Source organism: Crotalus tigris, unplaced genomic scaffold, assembly GCF_016545835.1.
Source record: "Crotalus tigris isolate CLP2741 ecotype Arizona unplaced genomic scaffold, ASM1654583v1 scf7180000019181.594810, whole genome shotgun sequence".
In the NCBI taxonomy this organism is placed as follows: Eukaryota; Metazoa; Chordata; class Lepidosauria; order Squamata; family Viperidae; genus Crotalus; species Crotalus tigris.
Genome location: NW_024097419.1, coordinates 428,945 through 448,654, shown reverse-complemented (window position 1 = coordinate 448,654; position 19,710 = coordinate 428,945). Strand labels below are relative to the sequence as shown.

General features: G+C 38.3%; 1 protein-coding gene across 1 annotated transcript in view; it reads right to left on the bottom strand.

Moving 5' to 3' along the window:
- Positions 1–10,128, bottom strand: part of CACNA2D3 (calcium voltage-gated channel auxiliary subunit alpha2delta 3) — an 83,186-nt gene extending 73,058 nt beyond the window's left edge. Inside the window, exons 1-2 of the mRNA XM_039360922.1 lie at positions 8,922–10,128; positions 8,233–8,314 (exon numbers count right to left, since the gene is read on the bottom strand). Coding sequence (XP_039216856.1) covers positions 8,233–8,314; positions 8,922–9,040 — 201 coding nt within the window. The 5' untranslated portion in view covers positions 9,041–10,128. The remainder of the gene's footprint in view (positions 1–8,232; positions 8,315–8,921) is intronic.
- Between the last annotated feature and the right edge of the window lie 9,582 nt (positions 10,129–19,710).

Here is a 19,710-nt window from a genome sequence, read left to right as displayed (position 1 = left end):
CTTCCATGATGGAAGAAAGGCAGGATTTAAATATATTTGGTTAAAAAAGCCTACACTTCCCTTATTAATGATGACTACTATATAAAAATAAGAAAACAAGAATAAGAAAGCCAATCTAAGGTTGCAAAAACATGCTTAATATTTATTTTACTTATTTTACTTATGCATTAGATTTTTATCCCATCTGTATTAATTTTATAAATAACTCAAGGCAGCCAACATACTTAATACTCCTTTGTCCTCCTGTTTTCCCCACAATAATCCTGTGAGGTGGGTCCAGCTGACAGAGACTGACTGGCTCAAGGTCACTTAGCTGGCTTTCATGCCTAAGGTGGGACTAGAACTTCTAGGTCATCCCCTTAACTACTACACCAAGGTACTAATATTAATAGTTAATCTCGTTCTACATACACACACACAAACACACTTAAATTAAAGTTTATTTGATTTTTGAAATTTATTCATCAAGATACAAACCAGAAAAATTCCACTCAGCATAGACTAAGGCACAGAAATTATGAAGCCCTCCTGGAACATCTGTACTATGACTCTTTGACCTTAAGGATGGTAGTTTTGCTTTAATTAGTAAATAGTGAATCAGTGATTGCTACATTGTAGTATTTAATATGCAGAATTTCAGATGGAGAGTTGAAAAGAGTACCATATTTTACCAACCTTGCATCCCAAACATATATTTTCTGCAATAGAAAATGCAAAAGAACAGAAAAGGAGGATATATTACAAGTACAGAACACAACAAATATTTCAGAAACTGGGATAGGTTTCAAAACTAGTTAATGCTATGACACAGGGGATCTGTTGTTTAAAGGAGAAGGAAAGTCAAACTCACCCTCTGAGCCTTTGGGTGAGCCTAAAATAGTTATCTAGATTCTAGCTCAAATTGTCTAAATATGTGCAAAGATTTAAAGGGGCAAACTTCTTAAACTGTTCCAATACAATATTTGTAGCTCAGGATTAAACTGTGGAGTCCTTGGTGCTCTCTCTGATCTTGATTGCTTGCTTGCAGGTATTTCATTGCCCAACTAGGTAACATTGTTCGTGTCCTTGTACATACACAAAAAAGTAAACATTTTCAAATCTGCTATTAGAAAGCAATTTGATATCTTTGCATATTTTATCCTGTAATAGCTTCATATATGAATGGAAACTGTATAGACTGAAATTTAAGCACTAATAATATGTGCATTAATTTTGATTAATATTTTAAAAATAAAAATGTTTTCCTCTATGACTGTTAATTTTGTCTTCAAAGCTATTACACTAGAGGCCTAAAACTTTGAAACAATTACCATTACAAAATGAAACTTACACAAGATGGGAATGTCATTCATGATTTCCTTTAATTTGAAAGCACTCTCATAATTTTCTGACCCTTCTTACAATAATGATGATGTTCTGCGGAGTTTTTTTTTTCTCCTCGTTTAAACCAAGTAAGCAAAGAAAAGGGGAAAGACAGCAATTAATGTCAAGATGATTGGAGTACATTTTTCTGGATAAATATAAAATGATTTCTTTTCAGAATTTAACTTACCCATTATGTGTTTTAAAACTAAAGATAGATGAACAGTATTAACCAGATACAGCAGTAACTGAATATTAATTGACCTGAAACAAGGATAGTTAAAAAGGAGATATGGATCTATTACTAAACCTCTATAGGCATTTGAAGCAAACAGCCAGTTTTCTTTAGCTGGAATATATTGAGACATGCCTTGATCTTTAATTCAAATTGTACTCCAGTCCTTCTTTCTAGGTCACTATTTGGCATTCAATTCTAGCTGGTGGATAGCATAAATCATACTCTTATTTATCAACTCTTCTTGATTTACAGAGAAATACACAAAATACTGAAGAATAGAAAGTAACAAATACTGAAGAATAGCAATAGCAATAGCACTTAGAGTTATATACCACCTCACAGTGCTTTACAGCCCTCTCTAAGTGGTTTACAGAGTCAGCACATTCCCCCCAAAAATCTAGGTCCTCATTTTACCGATCTCAGATGGATGGAAGGCTGAATCAAACTTGAGCCGATCAGAATCAAACTGCTGGCAGTCAGCAGAATTAGCCTGCAATTTTCCATTCTAATCACTGCACCACCATAGCTCAAGAACGTTGGTCATTCAATTAAAAGGTAACTCGCTGAAATTTGAACGAGCATCTGCATCCTCGTTTTCACACAAAAATGACATCTAAAAATTGCCACTATCTTTGCTACATGTAGTGTCTTCACTGTCCCAAGTTAAACAACTGCATGGAGAATGAAGGAAAAAATAAATCAAATTATCTAAGAGCTCGATTAAAGGACACAGATGGAATCCTATCTAGAATCTTGTGTGTTTAAAACCATATATATTATATGTTTTATGTTAGGAGTACCAAGTTTAGAATAAAACTGAGTTGTGAAATGCATTATGCATATATTTACTCTGCAGTTTCACAATTTGTTAGTTTACTTTGAATCCATAAAGTATGTTAAACCTTCATCAATAAATAAAACTTCCCATTAAGCATGTAGAATTTGATGAAGCCTCCCCATCAATAACATCATTCCAAATATTGGATCTAGTGAAATTGCACATTTTCAGACATAATATATACCTTTGGACAATTCCATTAGCAACATCAGTAGGCCACATTCTCACTGGAAAAACAATGAAGTCATAAGCCTAAACTATTGAGGGAAAAGAGTAACTAAATAAAAATTAATAGCAGTTCTTCAATTAGGCCTTTCAAAAAATTTTACGGGGAGTGGAGAATGCAACACAGAACTAAATTATTCTTGGATAAGCTTCTCTTTCTCTATTTATTGTTTTCTGTCCAGCTTTGCCATAAAGCTGCTAATCTTCCTTCTAATCAGCTATTGAACTTCCCTCACAGAACAAAAGACTATTATTTCACTTACTCTTATTTTATTTCTCTATTGTTAATGCTTCCTTTTTCTAACAAAATACTTGGAAGCTGTCTGTAATGACTTTGTCATAAATCTATGCATGCCAGTGAAGATTGCATATAAATTAATTAATGCACACATTTTGCTGCTTCCTTAGCTCACATTGTTATTTTTCTCAGCAAACTTCTTCTGAAGTTTTGTACAACTTTCATAATCTATGATCAATAAAATGGGAAAAATCAGACATGTTCTAAGGCACATCTTTGTTTTTAATGACAGGTCCCCAACGTTACTTCTCTTTTAACCTATAATCAATATTTTACCTGCACTCCAATCTATAAGAACTGCTTAGCATAGCACTGTATTCATGTATGCACTTGCTTTATTTAATATACATAACACTAAATCTGTATAATCTCAGCAATTATATGCATTTATATATCCAATATGTATCTTTGAAGAAAGGAAAGAAAATCCATCTCATCAAACTTTAACAGAGTAACTATGATCATTCAAGATATTTAACACATCTACTAGGTTAACACAATGAACTGAATGATCTAAGTTTGCATATCATATTCACAAATATAATCAGATAAGCTTAAAACCAGCTAGAATTGCACATTATTCAAACATATCGCCAACATCTTTACAGCACATGGTGAGGCACATTGTATGAACACAACCAGTATGTAAATGGAACTTTACTTTTATCTTTGCAATTTCAGTTGGTGAATTCAACAAGGACGATGCTGTTTTTGTTTTTAATATTTAAACTTGATGAAACTTTGACCGATTCTTCTAACAGTTCTCCCAGGATGCAAAATAACAAGAGAAAGCCAATCGAATCACTTCCTATACCTGCCAAAGTCTCTCCTGGATCTTTTTTAAGGACAGTAAAGATGTTTTTTAAAGGCATCTAACCTGAAAACATGATGTATTTTGTCATATGCTTCCCCAGGGGCAGTCCTGTTAACTCCAGAAAGTCTTTACTAGTGGATTTAATTTTGTTGATACTGTCTTGAAAGCAGCCTTATCAGCAGCATACAGCAGTGCCTGCATCAGGCAGACACCTGCAGTGCAGACCTAAGCTTAGGCAACACCCTCCATATCAGGCAGGAAAAGACCCCCTCCCCCCAAAGCCCCTCTTCATGCGCAAAGACAGCTGCCTGATGTAGGTGATTAATGTGTGCTGCATTGGCCCATGGTTGGAGGGTGGCACAATTCTTGAATAGCTTTTCAGAAATAATTGGTTTCATTTGAGGTATGAACGCAATGAACCCATTCCATAACTAGAAAAAAAATAAAGGTGGAGAATTCTACGCTATCAGGGTATAAGTATGCATATGTGTTAAAAAGTGTACAAATGAGATGTGAGAAAAGAGGGCATAGTTTAAGAAATATATGAAATGCACCTGAACTACCATTCTTTATATATAATTTTTAAACTTAAGAAAATGTAAACCATTTCTATCTCTGCTTGCATTTTATAGCTATTGCTCAAAAACATCACTGTTTGCTAGAAAAGCAATTCTTGATAAATTGTAACCTCTGGATCACAGATAATAGTTAATATTCAGATCCTTCTGACAGCAGGCAAAATAGCAACCTCCCATATCTCTAAATCCTTCCTTTAATGCAGAAAGCGCTATCTATTAGAGTGAAGTATTGTAATGCAACCTTATTGTCATTCAAATCTTCAATATCCACAAAGAGCCTAATTCTCTGAGAAGTTCACCCATATAACTGAAAAGAATGAGAATGCACCTGTATAACTGAAAGGTTATTATGCATGGTAAATTATGCGTCATACTTGGGAAATACAGCATTTTAAAGTGTATTAGTCTGAAAGAAATACATTTCAAAATATACATAAAGTCACGAGTGCTTAAAATCTGCTCATCTAAACTTGACTATAAATAAAACAGCTCCATACTTAATTTGAATCTTTCTGCAGTGTTTGTTAAGTCAAGTTGATGCTTCACTCAACTAAGCAGGTAGACAATTTATTTTATGGTGCCAAATCTAGATGACAATTGAAATTGAAACTGGAAAATTAGCCATATCACCAAATTTACTTAGTTTTTTTCTTCGCCAATTGCCTTATCAAAGGCATAATAACTTTTAGTTCTAATTCCTTTAGAATAAATTCACATGAAGAAATTTCTTTTTAAAGCATGAAAATGCACTGGCTAAAAAGGAATCTGTCTTGAATTCTCCAACTGAATCCAGCAACTATTATGAATACCTTTTGGATTTAATCAAAAGACACTACTGTCAAAGAATAATGGTCTTTTGCATGAGTGTAGAAGAGGCAGAAGGATTGGAATAAGAAAATATTTAGGGTAGCCGAGACTGCAATCTATACAGATTGAGACAAGCCTAATATAAAGTAGACCATTAATAGAAGATATGAACGAGGTGCATAGCATTGCTAAGAGTGCTTTGAGGACTTTCTTCTCTTTATATCATTCAAGTTTTGAACTTCAGTATGCTAACAACAAAATAAAATCTGCTAAAATAAGCAAATCTTATTTTCAAATAAGCAGATTCAAAAGAGAGTTACTATGTCCAAAAATATTTTGGCCATACCTATGCTTGTTGCTCCAGAACAAGTAATGAGAAATAGAAAATGTGTCCTCCCAAATATTTTCTGCATTGCTTCTAGATTGGATGGCTACAGTACTGCAGTGTAGTACTGCTGTGTCTCACATATCGCTATCCATATCCATTTATTATCTTCCAATAATTTTAGCTTCTAAAATATAATATTACACTGTGGCTCCAAATGAAATGAAAATGATCCACTAAAACCAAAGTATAAAACAATATACCCCAGAGTGAGATCAGACCAAATTTAAATTTTTATTTCCAATGGCACTCTTGCCTTTTATGAAAGAAGCACAAATACAAATTACACGATATGCTTATGAACCATTTAGTTACCTTGAAAATCAACTTACATGGCTCAGGGTATCACTTTAATTCTTTACCTGATTTCATGACCCCTTCAATGTGATATCTTGGAATTTTATTATTTTCATTCTCATTATTCTTATTTTATAGGGTGGGAGAGATAAAGTAGCACTTGTGTTAATGTACAACAGGGTAAAACCAGATGTATTCTTAGCCACCAAAACAGCAATGGAGGAGAGTTTCACATTTCAGATTGTGACATTGTGACATTGCAATAATAGTTTTGATCACTGCTGTTCCAGTGAATATCAGAAGCTCCAATTCTGATACATCCCAAAAGATAATGCACATATTTTATACAGCAACGTGTAAAGTGTGATGATGATAAAAACAATGTGTAACAGGGATCAGTTACCTTAGTTCTGAGGTTACAAAAATGCATAGGATGAATGCAGAAAATTGACATTAAAATAAAATTGAATTATCTCCTCAAAATATCTAAAAGTACAAAACCAAAGACAAAGAGACCATAAATATACCAACCTTGAATACAAATAACCCCAACATTTGTATTTCCTGTTTCATTTAGTTGTAGTGTATAAACATCAAAAAGAAAAACCTCCAGATGGGAATTAAATACAGTACTGTCGAGCTGCTGAAAGACTGTCTAGCCAATGAAACTAAAAGATGATAAAGAAAATGTAAAATGAGCATGGTAATAGTTTCTAATTACAACACTGCAATATGTCAACCAAAAGAAAGGCATCTGACTGCTACAAATATTCCACATTTCAGGAGGCTCTAAAGTAAATGGGAAAAGAATTATTATAAAGATAACTTTTTGCATTCTTTATTTGCTATGAAATGTGTAGAAAATGAACATTCAATGGTTAAATGATCAGAGATTCTCCTTATAAAACACAGATTTTAAATCAAGGCAGAATTCCAAAATTAAAATTTTAACTGAGGATACCCACTTCCAGGGACAATATTGGTGCATCTTTCAATAATCTCAGACTTGGCTGTGATTTAGAAATTAGCCATACTATGGTATATGTGTATATCCTAATTTAGAAGAGATTTTCTTTCACAGCATGCAAAGAGGACATTCTGATTATGAAGCAGATATTATTTCAGATACCCAAACATGTAGAATATCCCAGGGGATTGAAAAAAGTACCTTACATTATTTCATTGATACTTATAAATCCCAGCAATTGGTATTGCCAATTATCCTAATCAAATCACCTTTGTGCTAAAAAACAAAAACGAGCTTTTGTGTTTGATTATGTTTCCACAGCCATCATTAGGTTTACTGCATCAACCACACTTACTGAACCATAAAAGTTTGTTATTTGCCTCACCAGTGCAATAGGGAAAGCTTGTCATACAATTCCTCATAAATAAGAAAGTGTTTCAGCTCACTGATAGGAACAGTGTTAAACTCTTCCAACAAAAATACATGGCCTATTGTTAGTTTAAAGCCAAATATCTTTCTTAAAAATATTTTAATTTTGATCAAATCATTTCAGTCATGAATCTGAACTTTGCCTCTGAAGCTTGTATTTTCAAATCACATGAAACTGCAATTTTGAAACATTTTTACAGTCTCCCACTACCACCCTGGATCCCTAATTTATTTTGTATTCTCTGACAGTTATATTTAAACACATGTTAACTGAACAATGAAATTAAACAAGGTTGCTTGTTTAAGTAAGCTCAGATGCAGATTCTTATAATAATTTTCTGTTCTTGTTACTCATCAGACTTCTGGAGACTTAGCCCAATTTCTTAAGGTTTTGCACTACTTTACAACCTTAATATCCAGCTGTGCAGCTGAGCAGGGAGATAACCACATTCATTTTCCTTATCTGTAATGATGTGATACATCCCAACACTGACCCCAGATGACTACAAGAATAATAGTTTGGGGGGGGGGAATTACAGAGATGACAAGCAATAGTCAATCTTTTTGTTGTTATTGCAGAAAAGTACAACTAAACAAAGAAGCATAATACTTCCAATTTTAATCCTTCCTCAAAAAAACCTCTGCATGTGTGTTGTGTGTGTGTGTATTTATATGAGAACAAGAGAAAATAAACTGAGGTTAACTTCATAATCTGTAATCAAAACGAATACCAGCAACATTCTAAATAGCTTCACCTGAAATAATGAAAGTCCTTGGGTGGGCTGTAATCTAAAAATAACCCCTTCCTGATGAAATTTGTGATTTCTCAGCAGAAAAGAGACAGCAGGCAGCTAAAAAATATTGTCAAAGGAGCAGAAGAAAATCTCCAGATGAAAGCTGCTGCTGCTCTTCTGGTTTGTACGCAAATCCTCCTTCATTTTTAGCACTCATTTGAATTAATCTTTTGGTGAGCTACAGCTAGAGGGATCCTTACCTTCTGCAGAAGTTGGGAACCTGAGTATTTCGCTGCAATAGATCTGATCTCCCCACCGAAAGCAGAAGCCCAAAGTTTTACCCTACGGAGGAAAATAGGTAGAGACGTATATTGAAAAGAAAAATGTAATTACACACTTCAATAAACAAGACCTCATACAGACAGACACAGAGAAATAAATACACGGCAGAGTCTGAACTGTTCATTCCCATGTTTTCCCCTTTAAAACAACCTAGCGGCGATTCTGAAGTGAAGACCCCAAGTCGATCTATTCTGCTAGCTAGGTAAGGCGCGAGTAAGCCCTCTTTCGGCCAAACTTGAAGAGAAACTTATCCCTATACGCACGAGAGGGAGAAATTACAGGATCTATATACGGCGGCGGAGCCTCTGGATCCGCTTTTGCAAGATCACTTATCCCTGAGCATCTCATATGAAATGGGACTGCAGTGGAAAAGCGTCTGGAGCTTGTCGGCGCCGCAGCCGAAAATTCATACGGCGGAAAGCTTGCGGTGAGGGCTTTACTGCTGTCTTCCACCCCAATTCCAAGAGCTGCCAGCGGACCCCTCGTCAGAAAACCTGAGGGGAAGCCAGCGCGATGCCCCCCGTCCAAACCACAAGAAGTCTCTCCCCACCCATCCCAACCGTTGGCCGGCGCCGGCGAACTCTTCCACACAGCCTGCGACACTCACACAGACAAGGGGATCTGCTGCTCCGAGCCGGCCCCTCCGGCGAGCCTGATGCTAGCTGCCGTCCAGATCAGAGCCAGGAGGACAGGTAGAGTCCGCAGCGGACGCCGGGTCTCCGGCATGATTCTCCTTCCTCACTCGCGAGCTTCGGAAGCGGCGGTTCTGTGGACTCCGGCCGGCTCGGAGGGCTGGCGCGGTTACGGCAAGAGAAAGGAGCGAAAGCGGGGCAAAGGCCGGCCAGGGGAGCAGTCACGGCACCATCTTTTCCCGGCTCCGAAGGAAGGAGACTTGGCACACCCGAAAACTTCCGCGCCCTTGGGGGTCGTCCGGCAGCAGCACTGCGGCTCGCCCCACGGTCGCCGCTTGGACCTTAACTCCGCAGTCGGTGGAAGCGAGGCGCTGCCGGAGTTACTTCTCGGACCTTGTGCTGCTTCGCGGCGCCCCGGCGCGGGGAGGCAGGCGGGGGTTCGACGGGGATCTTGCCGTCGACGGGCAAGCGCTGGGGCGGGAGGCGCTCGGCCGTCTCTCCTCGCCTCGCTTGCCCTCTCACTTTGCTCCAAAGGCAACGCCGCTCGGTGGTCCCCGCTTTTTGTATCGCGCGCCCGTGCGTGTGAGCGCGAGGGTGAAGGGAGAGCGCGAGCCAGCCCCAGCGCGCGTTTATTCACAGCGTCGCGAAGCTCCCGCGCAGCCTTGTTCTAGCCGACGGCGAGAGCGGAGCGAAGCTGTCCAGGGAGCGGCGTGCGCCGTCATGCAGCCCACTGAAAAAGAAAGGGAGGGGGGGGAAATCAACCCGCGAAAGCTGGCGGGAGTCGAGTAAGTTCCGAAGCCCAGACAGGTGGCAGGGTGGTCCGCGCGGGGGTCTCGGCCGAAGCTGCAAAGCACACGAGCGCCGCAAATGCAGCCCCTGTTCCCGCTGCGGGTTAGTTTCAGGCAGCGCGCGGCTGCGTGGCAGACAGCTGTTAACGCAGCCGTGGAGAGAGGGAGGGCTGAGTGGATCGCTTCACCTCTCCCGCCCGGAGAGCGGCCAAGTCGCAGCATGGGAGGGGGAGGAGGAGGAGGAAGAGGCGAAGAAGGCACGCACGCAAGGTCGGGCCCTGCCTTCCTGCGTCTTTCTAGGGTAACCTGCAGGCCGCTTGTCCGGACTACGATTAAACCACGCCGGCTGGTCAACTCACCGCCTTGTCCTTGAGTAGTCCGAATGGACCTCTCGCTTGAACCTTGGCTGCAAAGAAGGCAGATCCGAAAGATCTGGCTGAAATCGAGAGGTAGGGATGGGGGGGGGGGTGAAATGGGGGTTGTCAGGAAAGGAAATGCTGCACAAGGAAATCAATGCACGTTTAAGTGGCTGCTGGAGCCGAGGAATAAATTATTAATTTGGCCCTGTGGAGGAATCCCCTTATTAAAGGATGGGCAAGATCTTAAGGTATTGCTTTGCAACTGTGCCTGGGACAGACTCTGAAAGAAAAGGTTCTTTTTTCCTTTTTCTTTTTCATTGAGCACTTGAGATAGTCCTTACTACTTTGCCCTCTTGGTAACTCTTACCTTAAATACAAACAAAGTTTCCTGCCAAATTGTAAATAAGCTACCAAAAGGTAAATTGAAGCTGAAGTGGAACTGGGCTGAGTCATCTTGGGGAGGGGAGGGGGGAAAATGCCCGGAGTGCTAGTATTGCTTTAGAGAAGGACTCTTTGGAAGTACAATCTGCAAGTCAATGTTTCTCCTCCTCCTCCCCTCTCCTGATTAAAAATCTCCCCCTTCCTTTTCAACATGCTGGTCATTACCTACAGTGCAGCCAGCCAGCCTTTCTTGTCTTTTTAAAAGGGATGCCACCTCAGGAGAAAAATAAAAAGGTTCTGGCAGTGCACATTTATGGAACGCATTGGACATGCACAATTCAACAGTCCTTGCTGATGCTTTTATGTGATGAAAATAACTTTTTCTTCCCATCTTTCATTTGAGTGACAAGTTGGGAGCACGGGAGAGTTGCCAGGCTATTTTGCAGAGCAGCACCATCAACATCTTCCTACTGCAGCCCCGGCAGTGAATCCATGCTCTTTTTCCTTGAGTCATGCAGACAGGTAGAGAGGAATGTGAGTGTTCTCAGATGTCTCCGTGCCAGAAACCAGAAAAGCTCAGAATAAGTTTGAGATGCTCCAGTTATTATTGTTTGGCAACTCTGTGCATGACTGTCTTGTTAGTTTTCATCTGAAGTTAAAGTGCTCCCACAAAATCTCATACTAAATTGTGTTTCATTTTGTTCCTTAGCACTGGTGTGCATGTTCCCAGGTTGTGCTTTTGCTATCTATACCTTTAACAGGGTTCTGTTACAAGGACCCTTTACAAGGATCTACGAAAAAGGTGTGAGTTCAAATAAAATCAGCACCAGATAGTATGTCCAAGGATGATCCCAAGCCTATACAGCATATGATGTTATGCGGGTTTCAAGGTAAGATGGTCTCAATATCCAAGCCCTTTGTTATCGACCTGCGTTAATGAGTAAGGGCAAAATGAAAGATTGTGGTAAACAGTTTTTTTTTAAATTAGGAACAATTTATCTCAATTTAGACAGGAATCCATCTAAAGTTCATGACTTTGGGCAGCTAAAAATAATTAGAAGAGTATGCAAAGTATAAAAATAACCACACCTATATGATCAAGCAATATATTCAGCATAACAAATCAATACAACAATTGTACAGGCAATAATATTTGTCAATAGTCAAGAGCTTCTGGGGTTTTTTTTCTTTCTGTTCAATCAGGGACTACTACCTGGACAAGTCCCTGCCATTTTCTTGGCAAGGTTTTTTAGAAGTGCTTTGCCATTGCTCCTTCCTAAGACTGAGAAAAAAATAACTGGCCCAAAGTTACCCAGCTGGCTTTGTGCTTAAGGTAAAACTGGTAGATAGAACCCATGATCTCCAGGTTCCTTTCTAGCCTTAGCCATTACCCCAAACTGGCTCTCAAAGGGCATATGGTGCATTGTAATTTTCAGAATTTTTCAAATGAGGGATTGTTATAGTGCTGAAGCAACAGTCGCTGCCGGAACAACTGGAATGTTAAATTGCTACAATCATAGTAGAAAATAGTTGCAAAAGTATAAATGGATTCAGCTTAAGTTAGCCACATTTTGGTCTTAAACTAAAAAATAAGACATGGCAAATTCAATGAAATAGCTAGCTCTTTTATAGCTTGTTATCCTAGTAATAGCTATGTTTGCTTGAAATAGCAATATTTCATACACATGAGAAGTAATATGTTAGAGCAGTGTTTCTCAACCTCGACAATTTTAAGGCATGTGGACTTCAACTCCCAGAATTCCACAGCCAGCAATGCTGGCTGTGGAATTCTGGGAGTTGAAGTCCACATGCCTTAAAATTGTCGAGGTTGAGAAACACTGTGTTAGAGGCTATAACCGCACTATGCAATTGTGAATCCCACAGAGAACCTTTTTTTTTTTTTTTAGAAAAGATGGAATGCTTAGGATTAAACTGTATGCCATTTTAAAGACATACATATCCGTAGTATATATTACTAAAACAGCCTTTCATACACATTTCTTCCATTGGACATTTGAGGCAGACAATTTCTTAAAATTATAGAAAGGTGAACTTCAGTTAAAACAGATCTCCCTGATATTGTTCAGAGAAGATGCCCTTTCTGGAAATTGTGATATTAGGTTAGATGGGTACTTGTTGCTGATACTGTTGATCAGGGCTTTTTTTCTCATAGAATGCCCAAAACGGAGTTCCGGCACCTTTTTTGGATGGAACCTTATAGGGTAGGCAAGGCAGGTTGTATGAAATGTGTGAGTTCCAGCACCTTTTTTTTCTTTTTACAAAAAAAGCACTGCTGTTGATACATTATGAATTTTGCTATGTCAGTACACTTGAGAGACTATGAGAACAATCAGGGAAGGAAAGGAATTCAGCAAGTGTAAGAAGAGGCAGCCCACCCCAGAGGTGGGGAGTGTGAGACAGAAATATTTCAGAAAGACTCCACTTTACCTGGCTTACTTTAAATCAGGGGTGTCAAACTGCCAGCCTACAGGCCAGATGCATCTTGCCGAAACCGCACCCACCCCATTGCCGGCAATGAAAAAAAAGTTGTGATATGTCATGTCGCGACATGTCACGTGATGTTGCGAGTTTGACACCCCTGCTTTAAATCTATGAGGTGTTAAAAGTTTTCAAGATTTTTTTTCCCATTAAAGATGCTTGTCTGAAATTCATGTGATTCCCACTTCTTAACATCACTAGCTAAGTGGTACTTGACAGTGCTTTAGACTAGACCAGCTTTTCCAGACTGGTGCTTCCACACATATTTAGACCACAACTACCAGAATTCTAGGCCAGCTTGAATACATGGTTGGATGGCATTAATTTGGGGGGTGATAGACTGGACAGTAAACTGTATTCTACTCAAATCTGGAATGAAAGAAATGAGGTTGACTGATATGAGGAAAGATATGGGCAATCCAGTACAGGAAATACAGAAGAAAATTCTCTTTGATGTCCAAGAGGTAAAGATGAATGAAGAGATTGGGCTGATAGCAGGGAATAGACTATCTTGGTAGTCTAGTTGGCTTCTTCCAGTTAGTTGGCCTCTTCTAATAAGGGGCACAGTGGCCAAGCGGTTAAGATGTTGGGCTTGTCGGCTGAAAGATCAGCAATTCAAGACCTAATTACCGTATGACAGAGTGAACTCCATTTACTTGCCCCAGCCCTTGCCAATCTAGCAATTTGAAAGTGTGTAAATGCAAGTAGATAAATAGGTACCACTTCAGTGGGAAGGTAACAGTGTTCTAGGTACCTTTGACATATAATCATGCCGGGCACATGACTGTGAAAGTCTTTGGACAGTGCTGATTTTTCCACTGAATCGGAGATGAGCACCACCCCTAGGGTCAGACACAACTATCAGGGGAAACCTTTACATTTTACCTTTAAAATAGTGGACTTTCGTCTTTAGTTTAATTCAATGTAGTCTACATAAGTGTCACAATGTAGGGTTAAAAAGGTCCTCCCAGGACATAATTTTAAAGATTCGTACACAGTGTTGTTTTTAATACTTTTTAAAAAAACACAAGGAAGTCATAACAACTAGATTTAAGCTACTTTATGTATTTAATGTACACATCCTTATTACTTTTCAGATGGATTACTATAGCACACTTTACCTGAGGATGCCCTTGAGGGTAACTTAGAAATTTCAGCTGGTACAAAATGCAGTGACTAATATAGTAGCAATATTGCAGCACTACATTAGCTGCTCTGAATATTTCTGGGTATAGTTTATGGTCCTGGTTATGACCTTTGAAGCCCTCCATTGCTTTGGTCCAGAATACCTTAAGGACCATCTTCAGAGAGAATCTACTATAATGGCACCACCCATGTGAAATTTGCCTCTTCCTAAAATTTGTTGGACTGCTATGGGTAAAGTACCAAGACTCGCCTTTAAAATATGCCATCTGGATTATAACAGTAAACAAAAGTTGCTATTAGCTCTTCTTTTTTTTCTTTTTTTTAAATTTTTATTTTTCCTTTTTTTTTACAAACAAACATAATACACAATACATTTTTTCTTTTCCCTTAGCAATACTATGTCCTATATCTCTTAAGTTTATTTACATTTATTTACATTACTTCTCATACATTTCTATTTCGCAATTCTAGCCAGTTATAGTACATGTCCCATACCTCGTAAAATTGTGTAGCTTCTTTGTCTTTTATTTCTAAGGAAAGTTTGTTCATCTAGCACAGTCTAATATCTTACATACAATCATTGCATTTGTTGGTATGTTCTCCCTTTTCCAACATTGTGCATATGCAATGCTTACTGCAGTTATAATATGTATAATGATGTATTGGAGTCGTTTCTCTATTTTTTAGGTTAATTATGCCTAATAAAAATATTTCAGGTTTGAGTTCAATTTGCTGTTTTGTTATTTCCTGTAACCATCTTCTTATCTGCTCCCAATAGGGCTTTGCTTTGGGGCATTGCCACCACATATGATAAAATGTTCCTTCTTTGTTTTTACATTTCCAACAATCCGGATTCATATTTTTGTATATTTTAGCCAATCTCGTCGGTGCTAAATGCCATCTGTAGAACATTTTGTATTGGTTTTCCTTGTATGCAGTTGACAACGTTAATTTGTAATTTATGTTCCATGCCCTATTAGCTCTTAAAGGTATTTATGCTAATATTATATTTGTATGATGATCTTTACCACTTTATATTTATGTAAAGTATCTGAAGTCTTGGGAATGACTTGGGTTTTGAGACTTTAGAGAAAAATAAATACATCTCTGTAGACAGACTGTTCCTCATTAACATGTTCAAAACAAATAGACCATTTTCTAAGCAAATAACTCATCAGTTGCCATTCTGATTCAAGTATCAGTCACATTTTTGTACTCTCCTGTCTCATTTTCACCCATATATACATGTCATTTAGATAAACATTTTCCCCTGAATTACATTTATTCAAAATATTGCATACTTTTTCCTAAAACTCATCTCTGGTGCTTTCATTAGCACCATTCGCTGGACTATTACATGTAGCTATCATTAACATATAGATGCCTATTTTCATACATACCCACAACAACCTAGTTGACACCAGTTCATATTTCCTAACATCCATTTTAATTCTTTCATTCATAATTAAACCCACACTTTCATTTCCTGAAATGATCACTCCACTACACAATAACAGTCTGCCTTCATTCAGATCACACTCGGTGGGTGGGATAAATCATGCTCTAGCAGATGGAAATGAAATGTAAACCAATTTTGTTAGGTTGGAGAAATAGGTAGAAAATAAAGCTTTCCCATAAGAAATAGACATTAAATGAGCAATGATAGGATGGGGATGACTTGATAAAATAACTTTAAATACTAGCTGATTGTAGACTGAATGTGATCCAACGCAATGATGTGCTTGTGAAAAAGGCAAAGACCATTTTAGGATCAACAGAACTATATTTTTGAAATTGCAGGAAACTATCAACTTTGTATTCTATTCTTGCCAGACTTCATCTCAGTACTGGGCGCCACATTTTAGAAGAATTCCGAGAAATTGGAGTGGGTTCAAAGAAGGGTAATGAAGATGATCAGTAGCTAGAAACCAAAATCTACAATGAGAGTAAAAAAGCCGGATATATTTAGCATTGAGAAGATGTTATGGGAGGATAAGATAGCACTCTTCAAATATTTGAAGATATTACAATTTTACATGTCCTTTTTCTTTGCTTGTGAATATAGTTCATTAAAAAGAACTCTCAGAAAGAATAATACATAGAAAATGATGAAAACCTGTTTCTCATCCCAAACTACAGCAAAACAAATTTAAGTTACAAAAAGGGAGACTCCAGCTGCTAGAAAAGACTTAGCAATATTAACAGCAGTCTAACAGTGGGATCAATTGTTCAAAGAGCTGGTGGAAGCTAAATAGCTGTCGTATGGAATGCTTTAATTAATAGCCTAAATTACCTCTATAAAAAAACTGATTCTACATTTCATTTTAATCAAATGTAGATTTTTGTCCTGACATATTCTTGAAAATAAAAATGCAGAGTTTTGCATTAAAATGGTAATTCATCCTTGATAAAAATTGACAACGATAGCTCTCCAGGTTTTTAAAATATACCTTTTCAGATGTTCTCAGAAATGACAGGGTCTTGAACAAAGGAAATGATGTATACAATGAAAGCATTTCGTCACTGAGCTAGGATCCTTTACAAATTTTATTGAGTAGTTGGGCCCTGACCTGTAGTTCTGATTCTGGGTGATGTGATGTATGGCATCCTGTTGTCAGACTCTGGTCTTCTTCAATATTTTCTAAAGATTTGAGCATCTACAGATGGTAACTTAGAAGAAGAATCTTAAATTCTTTGCTGAACAAAAGTCAGCTTTACTCACTTTCAACAGTCAAAAACCTAGGAAAGAATTAAAACAAAAATTCAGAGTGGGAGATAATTGGCTAGGGAAAAGGACTGTTGCAAAGGAGCTGTCATTTATAGTGGAACACAGAATGAATGCAAGCCAGCAATGTGATGCTGTGGCAACTAGGAAAATATTATTTTTCATATCATTAGAATAAACATCATTATCAGAAACATGGGAGGCAATACTAACATTAAGATCAGCAGGGCTGAGTAGAGCTGCACATTCCTCCATATGATTTTGCACAGCTCTAATACTGAATTATAATGATGGAAAATATTGGATATGATTACATAAGGATAAACAAAATTATGCAAAGCACAGGCAAGATGCAAGAAGTAGTGAGCCAAAAAAAAAACCCACATGAAATAAGCAAAACAAAATAAAATGCAGTTAAATCTAGCCTATACCAACTTTCTTCATTTTGTCACTCTGCCTCATCCTTGTTTCCATCCACATTGCCTTTTGCTCTTTTCACCTCTGTGGATTTCCTTCATTTCCCTCTAGCCAACTTTTCTTGATCTTCCCTTTCTTCTTGCTTTCTTAATTCTTGCTTTACATATTTGTTCTACAATTTAGTCTTCATTGCACTAGCACTAATGTTGTTACCTAGTTTAGGTAATGAATCATCTGCAAGAAAACAAGCAAGCTCGGGAAGCACCAAGGACCTTTTAATCTTCATTCATTTTCTCTATAGGACCCCACCATATCAATGTACTTCATTGGTACCACTCACCAATGAAGTACATTGATATCGCGTATTTCATTTGTACCCAATTCATGTTCTTTCAGCATTCATTCAGTCATGACCTTCTCCCTTGTTTTAGTGCATGCACTTCCAAAACAGCTATTCAATTTATTTTTATGCTTCTATTGACATATTCAGCTTCATTTCCATATAAGAAAGTGATGAGAAGCATGATCTTATTACTTCTTTTGACAAACATTTATTCCAAAGGCTCTATCTTTGAGAGAGATGGGTGGTTCAGAAATGTGAAAAATAAATCCTCACAACAAACAACATACTATTCACTAACTGACCACTTCGTAAAGCAATCGTCCCCAACCTTTTCTATTCCCCACAGAAATGTTTGATTAATATTTGTACCCCTACAAAAGTAATTGTGGCTTGTGATTGGTCACTAAGGGACATGACTCACTTTTGCCACATTCCCTGAAATTCCATCTTGCCCCCTTTTCGGGGATGCAGGCACCCCAAGTTGGGAACCCTTTTCGGGGATGCAGGCACCCCAAGTTGGGAACCCTTGTTCTAGAACAGTGTTTCTCAACCTTGACAATTTTAAGGCATGTGGACTTCAACTCCCAGAATTCCACAGCCAGCATTGCTGGCTGTGGAATTCTGGGAGTTGAAGTCCACATGCCTTAAAATTGTCAAGGTTGAGAAACACTGTTCTAGAACATCTTGGTGTATTAAAATTTCTCTGTTTTCTTACATTGGGTAAATATTTTATCAAGACACCAATTTATCAACTTGCCCCAGTTTTTCACCATATATGCATTACTTGGAGACATTCATCCCATTCCCTGTCAAATGCAATTACCTTGCTGCTTGATACATTAATTTTCAGATCTATTCTCATTGTGTTGTACAAACTGTCTAACATGCTGCAAATTAGGCTTGCATGCTGCATCCAGCAATATGATATCATATCCATAACAAAAGTCTAGGCATGTCCATGTCCCCAGCCAACACACCTCAAATATTCCCTATTGATATAAATACTTGAACTAACCAAGAGTTCAATAATGAATAAAACCTTTTTTTTATTTCCTGCTCAGTATTGAACCATTTCTTAAGCATTCCATTTGTTCTTACTCATAACTGATTTCCTTCATATATCACAGCATTCAGCAACCAAACTTCAACTTCTTATTCGTAGAAAAATGTTCCATAATTCAGACCAATTCACTTGATGTTACACTGCCTTACAAATATGCAGTAAGGTTTCTTTCTCACACCCATATAGGCATTCAATTCCAGGCTGTACATTCTCTGCCTGGCATACAGCCACACTGCACTTTCCAAATTTCACTTATTGTCACCTCTTGTGTCCTTCCAGGCTCATTTTTGCCAAAGATCTTGCCAGGCACAGTAAACAAACTCCCTCTTGTTAGTTTGTCACTGCAGCCCAGTTTGACACAGACACTCCTAACCAGTCTCCTCTAGGGCAGTGCTCCCAGTCATTGTGGGTTTACCTCCTCGTTGGTCTTGGCATCCCTGGCCTTGGCATTCTCCATCAGCACCTATCCCCCTTTACCTCACTATAGGAAGAAGGAGATTTCTTCAATGCCCCATGGTTCTCCCTCTTCAGAAATCCAATCTTCTTTCCACTGGGAATTGAGTCACTCATTCTGACTCCAGTACTGCTTCTGGACAACACTGACCCAGTTTCTTGGGATTCCTGTTCACCCCAGTAGCACTCTTGCTGCTGCTGTCTCCACAAGCTATTCAGCTGATGCCAGACCTCTGCTTTTTCCATCTCCTGCATGTCTATGGAGATTCTCAGCCAGCCAGATCATAGTTATCCCAAACATGCTTTTTCATGAGGCAACTAGACTTTGTTTTTCTTTGAAGACATTTCACTTCTCATACAAGAAGCTTCTTCAGCTTTGACTGGATGGAGGGGAAATGGAAAGATTTAAATTCCTTGCAGACAGCTGGTCATTTTCATTTTTTTAGTTGTTAAAGCTACCTACAGATAAGCCTCCAGATAGCTTTAACGACTTGCTAAAAGAACGTGAATGAACAGCTATCTGAGGGATTATAAATCCTTCCAGTCCCCACCATCCAGTCCGAGCTGAAAAAGCTTCTTGGATGAGTCTT